Source organism: Mesocricetus auratus, unplaced genomic scaffold (genome assembly GCF_017639785.1).
Source record: "Mesocricetus auratus isolate SY011 unplaced genomic scaffold, BCM_Maur_2.0 Super-Scaffold_100008, whole genome shotgun sequence".
Classification (NCBI taxonomy): domain Eukaryota; kingdom Metazoa; phylum Chordata; class Mammalia; order Rodentia; family Cricetidae; genus Mesocricetus; species Mesocricetus auratus.
The window spans coordinates 77,781,632-77,792,144 of record NW_024429192.1 but is presented as its reverse complement, the minus strand read 5'-3'; the positions used below and the strand labels follow the sequence as shown (position 1 = coordinate 77,792,144).

At 47.3% G+C, this 10,513-nt stretch overlaps 1 protein-coding gene across 13 annotated transcripts in view; it reads right to left on the bottom strand.

The window, feature by feature from the left end:
• Positions 1-1,798: 1,798 nt before the first annotated feature.
• Positions 1,799-10,513, bottom strand: part of Sun1 (Sad1 and UNC84 domain containing 1) — a 47,572-nt gene continuing 38,857 nt past the window's right edge. For all 13 annotated transcript variants that reach the window (XM_005079995.4, XM_013120477.3, XM_021232910.2 and 10 more), the window contains 6 exons: positions 9,903-10,157; positions 9,343-9,427; positions 6,645-6,760; positions 4,771-4,938; positions 3,486-3,578; positions 1,799-3,205 (listed from right to left, as the gene is read on the bottom strand). In XM_005079995.4, the coding sequence (XP_005080052.1) occupies positions 3,092-3,205; positions 3,486-3,578; positions 4,771-4,938; positions 6,645-6,760; positions 9,343-9,427; positions 9,903-10,157 (831 nt within the window). In that variant the 3' untranslated portion in view covers positions 1,799-3,091. The remainder of the gene's footprint in view (positions 3,206-3,485; positions 3,579-4,770; positions 4,939-6,644; positions 6,761-9,342; positions 9,428-9,902; positions 10,158-10,513) is intronic.

The following is a 10,513-nucleotide window of genomic DNA, read 5'->3' as shown; positions in this document are numbered from 1 at the left end:
CAGGCTAGAACATGTGATAGAGACCAAGGAAGACCTAGCTGTGGTTGGAGCAGATGACTGCGGGGAAGGGGAGGCTTGGCCTTGATTAATTGGAGGCAGGGGTGTTGGACAAGGTCAGCATCCTTAGCATCCTTTTTTTTTTTTTAAGATTTATTTATTTCATATACAGTGTTCTGCCTACATACCGGAAGAGGGCACCAGATTGAACTGTAGATGGTTGTGAGCCACCAATGTGGTTGCTGGGAATTGAACTCAGGACCTCTGGAAGAGCAGTCAGTGCTCTTAACCTCTGAGCCATCTCTCCAGCCCCAAGGTCATGCATCCTTTAAGACTCAGATTACAGAACATTACACAGAACATTTTTTAAAAAATGGTTTTGCTAGCTGGAGATCAAATTCAGGGCCTCCTTTTTTTTTTCTTTTTCTTTTTTTGGTTTTTCGAGACAGGGTTTCTCTGTGGCTTTGGAGGCTGCCCTGAATTAGCCCTTGTAGACCAGAACTCAGAGAGATCCGCCTGCCTCTGCCTCCCGAGTGCTGGGATTAAAGATGTGCACACCAACGCCTGGCTGGGGCCTCCATTCTTGCTTAGCCTTCATTTTACTTTGAGATAGGGTCTGAGTTACTCAAGTTGGTCCTTGAACTCATGCCTCAACTTCCTTACTATCATGGTTCTTCTATGCCTGCACCCCAGTCCAGTTGGACTGGCATTTAATGGACATACCCTTGTGCATGCTGAAAGCATGGTAACAGATTAACAAGTCTGTGTACATGACCTCTAGCTATCTATGCTCACTCTTCCATGGTGACAGATTTTGCTCACTGGGCACCACCACATAAGGGCCACTTGGGCCCAGCAACACATTACCAGGTCAGTCCACCTGATGATCCAGACATTTGGCTAGGTGACAGAGACAAGTGATGCACACAGCATAAGTGTGCTACCAGGGGATAACTTGTCTGGATGAGATGGAGTGGTATGGCTTGTCACAATTTTTTCCTGGAATTGTTCCCCAGATAGGGTCTTTCTATTATATTGCTCTAGCTGGCTGCCCTGGAACCTACTATGTAGATCAGGCTGGACTTGAACTCACAATGATCCCCCGACTCTGCCTCCTGAGTGCTGGAAGTACACCACCACTTCTGTCTGAAATTCTCTAGTATTTTTAGATCCCAGTTGACAGCAGGTACCCAAGTAAGGAGAGCAAAGCCCTGGTAAGAAAGAGGATTCCTCTATAAGAGAAAACAGTCTAGCAGCAGTGGTGTACGTCTTGTCTTTAATCTCAGCACTCAGGAGGCAGAGGTAAGTGATCTCTGAGTTTAAGGACAGTCTGGTCTACAGAGTGAGTTCCTGGATAGCCAGGGTTAGACAAAAGAAACCCTGCCTTGAAAAACCAAAGAGGAGAGGGAGGGGGGAGAGGGAGATGGAGGAAGAGACGGAGAGAGACAGACAGACAGTCAGAGAAACAGAGAGACGCAGAGAGAACAACAGGAATGCCTATGAACTGAAGACACTTAAATAAATCTGTGATACTTCTGTGTACACACGGTGGAAACCAGAGCTGTTAAAGGGTATGACAATGCTCCAAAATGTATTTGGCAGGCTGTGGTGGCATGGTGCTCTGGAAGATGAGACCCAGGGCCTTGTGCCCATTCCCTTTTAGTCTGAACTGACTGTGAGCAAACTCCCCTAAGCAGGAAGAGGATGGAGGCTTTGGAGGACAGCGGGAGTACCTACAGGGTCTCTCAGAGCACACAACCTAGCAATCCCTCCCCACCCACATGGGAGAGATAAGACAAGCTGAGAAAAGAAATACACACTTTTATTATCACTTGAAATAGCACATGCACTTTTAAAAATTATAACTCTTTTATTTAAACATCTCAATAGCATCTTAATTTGGTGGTAGTAGAATTACTACCAAAGACAAATGTTCTGAAAAGCATTTACAAAAATACATTGCACAAAGTCCTATCTTGCATCTTTAAAAATAAATATTCAAAATATCTCCACCCCCAAGTCCCAAATTTAGTTTAATATAGGAAATTCTGCTCCTGTGTATAACCTGCAGTACGCAAAAATGTGTGCACATCACCCAACCTGGTCACACAGGCAGTGGCTCTAACCCTAAGGAGTGGGATGTGCTGCTTCGGGCCACTGAATCAAGTACTGCCTGCAACATGTACTAAATCCCAACTCCGAGCCCCAACGGGTAAGCTTGTGTTCTGCCAAGACTGTCTAACCAAAGAAACTTAACAATTCTTTATGTAAAACATCTGAACATTTCAAGTGTCCAGATGATGTATCAGTTATAAAGTCTGCTCACAAAATAGTCTAAATATTAAATATTAATTAAAACCAAACTTGAGTCAGGAGAGAAGGGCCAATAATGGTGCAGAGGCAAATCCAAGAGCAGCAGAAAGTGCTGCTATGGGAAAGACCAAAAGTGACAGTCTTCAGCACCACCTGATAGGGTGGCACCTTAGTGTTCCCCCCTTCAGCAGAGCCTGACACAGCTCAAGAGGTTCCTATCCATACTGTGAGTGAATCCCATCAGGAATGGCCCAGCCGAGACCCAAGATTGCCATTTTTAAGTGTGTGTTCCCCAGTGCCCTTTTGGGTCATGCTCTCGGCAAAGCCTGATCGACTCTTCTAGGGAATGGTAGGAGTCCGAGCTAAGAGCAGACAGCCCAGGACATACCCAGCTTCTCCCCACTGGGGAACTTAGAAGATGGAGCAAATTTTCCCTGAAAGAAATGTGTAGGTTTATCAGATGGAATTTGCCTTCCTGACATCCAGGACAGCCAGAGCAGAGCTTTTGGACTCTATGTGTCAGGAGCCTGGAACCTGCCAGGTTTTCTGCTTCTTGACTTTATGCATTGAAGCAAATCCCCAAACCAAAGGAAGTATCTAAGAATCATACATTCAGATGAATCCACAGAGCCGGCCAGGCTCAGAGGACTCAACATGTCCTCATGGCCATTGCACATTTATTGAAGGGTGGCAGGTTCCTATGCTCACGTGCTCTCTTCCCCAAAGGGTTCCAGTGTTATGGCGTCTTGGTATATACAGACATGTACAAGGCTGGAGTCCTCTACTGGGCAGGCTCTCCATGCACTCGGAAGCGGTAGAGGCAGGTATACTCAGGGTGGCCCCAGTTGGACAGGACCCGAAGCTCTACTATCTGGAAGGCTTGGTCAGGTCTTTCCTGAAGTTGAGGGAATAAGTTATTTTGCATTAGCAGTCACAACCACCCCCACCCCCGCCCCGACCAATCTCTTGTCCCTGTGATAAAATGCAGTCTTATTCCCGAAAAAAGCCCTGTGAGTTGTTGGTACTCAAGGCACAAGTGGTGACAACACAGAATGGTTGCCCTGTTTGGCCTTTTACTGAGGCACAGAGCTGGGCCATGGCTGATCCTCACCACCCTCTCCACATGCCTGGCTCCACAAAGGCATGAATGAGGGAGGCAGGGTCCTTGTGCTTACCAGTGTGTGGAACATCTGGAGTGAGTCCCCTTCCTGATCATAGGTGAACTGTCCCAGAGGCTGCCCCTCTTCCTGATACTCCGTTTCCAGTCCCTGCAATGACGATGCATTATAGCAGAGATAACAAGTCACTACACTCCAGTCCTGCTGCCCTGAGTGACATACAGCCATTTCCCCTGAGAGGCCTGCTGAGGCCCTCCCTGGAGGGGTACACTGACATTGGCTTTCTGTAACCCACAACCATCCAAGGGCAGGTGTGGTCACTTCCATTAAGGAAACATGCACACAGTCACACAGAGGGCCAGCTCAAGATGGCCATGATCATGCTTAACACCTGCAAAGCCCAGATGCCCTCATGAGAACTCCTGTGTAGATTCTAGGTACCCCTACTAAGGGACATAAGCAGGATGTGAGCAGTAGGTAGGCTAGAGCAATGTGGGAAGTATAGGAAGTTCTTGGGATAGATGGTTGTGGGGATGAGCAAGAGTGACCATCTCTGAGGCTACCACGTGTTATTTAGATATGCTTAAAATGGTGGGTTCTATATTAGAGGAAATATAAAGGATTTTACAATGGGAAAGGGTTTCACAGGCAATGAGAAGATGCTAACTACAAAAGAGAGAGTAACAATGGGACACTGTGACAGTGACACATGACTAAGAAAGGTGGTGAGTTCTAGAAGCTACAAGGAAGCAACACAGGAGAGGGAGGGAAAGACAGAGAAGGAGGGAGGGAGGAAGAGAGAGACAGGGGGGGGGGAAGGAATTGCTAAAGGGCCTTAACTGTGCCCATAGAATACACAACAAAACCATATCTCAAGGGCTGGTGCTATAATTCAATTAGCAGAGCCTTTACCTAGAGTCCCCCAGTGAGGAACTGGAGGCATGGTTCCATTGTAGAGCCCCTGCCTAGCATGTACGAGGCCCTGGGTTCCATGCCCAACAATGCAAAAAGGAAAATGTACTTTATCTTTTAACATTTTTCACTTCAATAGATCATAGTTGTCAAAGCATAAGTGCACAGATGTAGATGATGAATACAATCCTCAAAAGTCAAGTGTGTCTAACTTGATCTGTTATCAGGGCACATGAACTGACAGCAAATACACTGTCATGATACCACTGCAATATGGCATTCCACTGATGCTAACTTAGAAGGATAAAGGGATAGGGTCAAGGGCTGCCCAGGAAATCCACTCAGAACATTAGCCTCTGGATAAATGAAACATCTCCAAGGGTGGAGAGGAGAAGGCTGTTTCCAAGATTCCTAGCAGTGATGCACTCACATAGACTGCGAAGTCTCTGGGGGCACTGGAGATGTTACCAGTGGGCGACAGCGTCTTTGGAATGTGCTCCATGGTGAATGTGGTTGGGTAGATCCTCATGGACAACCGCACCACCAGGTACCCCTGGGAGCCTTTGAATGCCCAGCAATTCCCTGGGTAGATGTCGGGCTAGGGAAAGAAAATAGTACAACTCAAGCTGGGACAAGCTTAACCATTATAAGAACCAAAGTGATTTTACAAACCATCATGAGCAAACCAGAAGCCTCTGTGTGTCCAAGTCACTCTCTCTGACCCCGAGTCTCACAGCTAAGGAAACCAAAGCTGCAAAGGCTTGAGTGCAGGGGCAACATGTTGCTCCTCCCCCTGAAGCCTCAGTCACCAAAAAATGCAGGTGGTCCTGAGAAGTGGTGGCCCTGCTCAGTTTCCTGGAAAACAGCTAAGACCTAGGCATTGTCTATCCTAGGTGGCCTTTGGTATTGAGCCACCTAAGTCCTGGGTGGCTCAGGACAGGGCTTGTCACCAGAGTCAAGTCTGGATCATAGGACTGGGACAGTGAATTCCAGGAAAAACAGAGGGGTTGATTGTTGAGATGTCCAAGTGTACCTGTGTGTCTATGCAACTATTCTTCCATAAAAGCAAAAGGACAGCAGAGTGGAGTGGACAGTACAGAGGCCTGTCAATACCACACTGTCTACCAGGCACACCTGTGATGCCCTCATATTCTCCATGGGCACAGATGAAATTATCTTGAAAGTTTGTGGATAAAAAAAACATAAAAATTACAACACGGCCTATGTCTAGGTGAATGGGACATATAAAAACCCAGTGTTTGCCAGTTAAACCTCAAAGCCTAGGGCAGGGAGCACTTTAGATCAGCCGCAGTTATAACTACCAAGGCCACACTGTCACCTGTCAACACTTTAGACCAGCCTGCAGTTATAACTATCAACGCCACACCGTCACCTGTCAACACTACTTGCCAGACACATTTCAAGGTGACAGATGTCTTAGTTTTCCCCAGTACTAAACCTTGGTACACTGGTACAATATTCTTTCATTGTCATGCATTATGACATACCTTCCTGAATTTGGGGACTTTCTGGCATTTCCCATTTAACTTTTAGACTACAGATGACTGTGGACATTGAGCTACAGATAGGGAGATTCCTGGGATGAGGAATTCAAGGTCCTCTGTAATTAATAGGGAGCTGGAGTCCAGGCTAGCTAGAAGACCCTCTGAAAACAGGGTGGGCTCCTGCACTGGGGTCCTCAGTCTCAGGTCTGCTGGCAACACTCCATTTCCTGAATTTTCAAAGGCTGGGCCTGTGTACATAGGCCAAAGAGAGACTCACTGAGTGCTTCACAGAAAAATACTGGAAATTACTTCAAAATGTGAACACAAGGCAGCATGCTCAAGTAGGTGAATGTATCTGACCACTCAAAATTTTCCTTTCACCTGTGAGGCAAGCTACAGGGAAGCAGCAGTGCAGATAGATGCCCTAGGTAGGGGACATGGTGACTACTTCCAGTCCGCTAGGGCTCATGATAGCACAGAAGAAAGCAACCAGGACTGTCCCTGTGGCCCTCCTATGATGCTCCCTTCCAGCTCCCCTCTCTGTATAGCTTCACAACAGGACTAGGCAGCGTCACACCACCTGGGTCTCAGATTGGATGGAGAGGCTACACGGCACATGGCACAAGCCAGCCATGCTCATCCAGTGCCAGTGTGAATTCGGAAGTATGGCCTGGTGCCCCAGCGAGGCTGCTCATAGAGGGCTAGGGCCATACCAATCCTGTGTGTCTGTTTTACCTTTATGAGGAGCTGAAAAATGCAGAGTGGCCTTAGGTGCAAGGCCCTGTGAACAGCAGCTCACCTGGATCACCACACGAGGTGACTGTGAGAAGTACCACAGTGGGATCCCAAACAGGCTCAGCAGTGCCGTCTTGGTCTCATAGGTCTCAGAGCACCGAGTACTCAGGATGCTGCCACCTGAAACACAGGGACACTTGTGTCACACCTTATGGCAACATACTAGAAAGTGAGAACCAGAGGCCAACAGTACTTCTTTTTTTTTTTTAAAGATTTATTTACTTTCACATGCATGTATATATATGTGAGGGTACAAGATCCTCTGCAATTGGAGTTAAAGACATTTGTGAGCTGCCATGTGGGTGCTGGGAATTAAACCTGAACCTCTGGGAGAGCTCTTAATCACTGAGCCATCTCTCTCTCCAGCCTCAAGCACTCCCCCACCAAAGTGCTTTTAACAGCCCTATACTTTTTGTTAAACACTGAACTCTTTTTCTTTTCATCTGTGTGAGTCCAGGTATGGGTTAGAGGCCTAAAGCTGACAATGGCAGTCTTAGGTTAAGAGCACTTACTGACTAGTTCCCAGTACCTACATGGTGGCTCACAACTATCTGTAACTCCAGTTGCAGGGGATCCAACTGTTCTCTTCTAACCTCCGTGGACACCAGACACACACTGTAGAAAGACATACATGCAGAGAAAACCACTCATACCCATAAATTCTAAACAATAACACACACATCATTATCATCTCCATGCCTCTGGGGCTGGCACATGTGCTGGGATCAGGCTGAGCATACCTCAAGAACTCAGTACAGCCTCAACCTCGCAGTGCAAACACCCAGCATCCTCTTTCCCCTCATCTTAGCTCAACAACCCCCAATGGCTACTTGAGCACTCAACTTTTTATTCAGCAGATTGTCTTTCACATCAGTCCATTTACCCCTTCACAACAGTGTCTGAGAATGCAACTGTAGGGACAGTGACTCTCCCAGCTCTGTTCATATTTTCCTAAGTAAGGGTGATAAAGAGTCCCACAAGCACTGGTGTTAGGGGCAGGTAACTTACAGAGACTACCTAACTGGCCAACAGGAGGGACTATTGTGACAAATGCCATTAGCCAAAAAACACTGGGAGCAAGAGTAACTAGTGTGGGGACAATCACTCTGCCCTTTCAGTGGAGCAGACAGACAGGACATTAATATTAACAAGAAATAACTGGTGGAGAAATGGCTCAGTAGTTAAAGAGTACTTGTTGCTCTTGTAGAGGACCCGGGTACTGATCCCAGCACCCACATGGTGGCTCATAACCATTCGTAATTCTAGTTCCAGGGACCTGATGCCCTTTTCTGATCTCCAGTCACCAGGTATGTGGTACACACATACATAAATACAGTCAAAACACTCATACACATAACGTAAAATAAAAATAAATGGGGGGATTGAAATCCCACAGAGACATAAAGCAGGTTCCTCCCAGCCTTCAGAGTAGATGCAATCCATCTATTTCAGTCAAACTTCAGTGCTGTCTCTGACATGCGCCGAGGGGGGAGGCAGCCCAGGGAACAATAAAATAGGCAATAACGGCTTTGAGGCTGCAGATGAAGACCTAAGTTCCTGGATACTGGCCAACTTCTTAAATATCCTCTCCCTAGTCTAAGAACAACTGTTGGTGCAACCTCTTGGGGCCTCAGGGGATATAAGCTGGTGACACAAATCCACAAGCTCCAATATGGCCTCAAAACAAGTGACAGCTGCCAGCCCAAATAGCATGGCTAAAATGTCATTCAGTGCCTCTGATCTAAATATAATTTCTGATGTCACTTCATTTCACAATATTAAACTAAAATCAGTCTTTTGTTTTTTGTTTTTAAGTCATTTAGACCAGAGGCTCCTTCAGAAACATGAACAACCCTGCTAATTCCACCCAGCCTTAAGAAACTGGCTGTTCCCACACTAAATAGTAGACTTCTGTCACACTGAGTTTCAAGTGATGTGATGGCCCAGCAGTGATGGCAGTCAGGCTGATGAGCACCCACATCACAGGCTGCTCAAGTTGGGACACAATGTCTCCGCTGGACTAGGCCCATCACACTCCTCTGGGAGCTTAAAAACTCATTCTTTAAGAGACGGTGTCGGTCTGCATCTCACCTGTAGTTCCTAATTTCTAGAAGTACAAACAGTCATTTCTGCATGGCTAGTGTAGTGGAGCCTCCTGAGATGCCTCACGCCTCCCAGTGGTGTCTAAATCCTCGCATTTCCAGAAAAGGCTCACAGGCCTCATCCAGGTGTGCAATTCCAAAGCCAATGCACATGTGAGGGCCCTGTGGTCCCTACCATGAGAGACCATGCTTTGTGGAAGCAAGGCAGCTCCTATCCTGCTGAGCACTCAGTCTCAGCAACCAACTCTCAGTCCTAGCACTTGGGGCTAAGCCTGGGTGTGCTCTGTGAATATGTGGGCCCAGTTTACACACCCCAATGGGCAACTTTTCAGTAAGAATGAGCATTTGGGCCTCATCAAGAGTAATACTCTATTGTCACACTAAATGTGTGGCAGTAGCCTATAGTGGTGGCACACATCTTTACTTTCTGAGTCTGAGACTAGCCTGCTCTACAGAGAGAGTTCCAGGATAGCCAGGGCTACACAGAAAAACCCTATCTTGGGGGAGGGGTGAGGGTAGTGTGACACTGTCCTTTAGGCCTACCTGAATTCCTGGCCTGGTCTTTCATGCTCATGCTAGACTCTTCTGTTGGTTACTCACCTCCAGACTCCAGAGCAAAGTCCACCATCCCAGTCTTGTCTTGGGAATACAGTTTCAAAGCATTGTTCACAATGATGTGTGCTTGCTGGTAGCCCAGAAGAAAGAAGAATGAGGGTTAATGATGTAAGCAAAGGCTGGGAACCTCATATACTTATGCCTAGAGAACACAAGCATGCTACATTTCAGCCATGGCCAGTAAATGGGTGGGATGGGGTCAGACACTCAACATTATAGCATGATACTTCACAGCAGGTACCAGAACTAGGGCATCCTGGGCACTGTCACCATCAACGGGGGTGGGGTGGGAGGAAAGGTTGGCCTTCAGGGCTGGGGCGTGGCAACGAAGGGAAGCTGTGCACAGCTGGAAGCTGTACAACCACAAATAGGTACATGGGAGCCCTTGGGATAAAGGGATTCAGTGAGCGCAAAGCTAAGGAGTGCTTCCAAGTGACAACAGCGGCAATACATCATCTGTGGCAAGGCTAAGTACATTGTGTTCTCAGAACACTAACACCCATGTAACCACGTATCTATAGTGGAGGCTGAATCTGTTTACTCACCGCTTCCGTAATTCCTGAAACCCCTGCCTCGCTCATGGCAGACACAATAGTCTCAGATGTTGGGACCTGTCCTGTCACTGTGATGTGGTGTGTGATATTCTGCAGCACTTTCAGCTCAAGGTCACGCAAAAGCACCTGCAGCTCATCCTTGCTCACGAACCGAGAAGAAAGCTTTTGCAATAGCCACTCGAGGGAGCCATTGTGCTGATCCTCAGAGAACATGAGTCTCACAGTCTCCTGGATACGGGCATCTGCCTGGTGAGGCAGAGGAAAGAATGGATAAGTGTGAAGCACTATAGTAGCAAACTGCTCCCCAGCCTCAGGTACCCCAGAAGTACATCTCGGCAAGACAAGGCACAACTGTGACATAACTGTCCCCTTAATATTAAAGAATTCTTCCCAAACCACTGGAGCCTTCTAAACCAACTAGGAATGGACTAGAGTACTGCACGAAGGCCATTTACCAGTGAACTAGAAAGGAGATATGGGTTTTCTGATCCCCACTGTGTCTACTCAGCAGGTCCCACCACACAACTCCACAGCTGAGGCACAAGCAGGCCCCTGTCCTCACTGCTCCTTATAAACGGCCTGAGGTGTAGCCAAACAGAAAG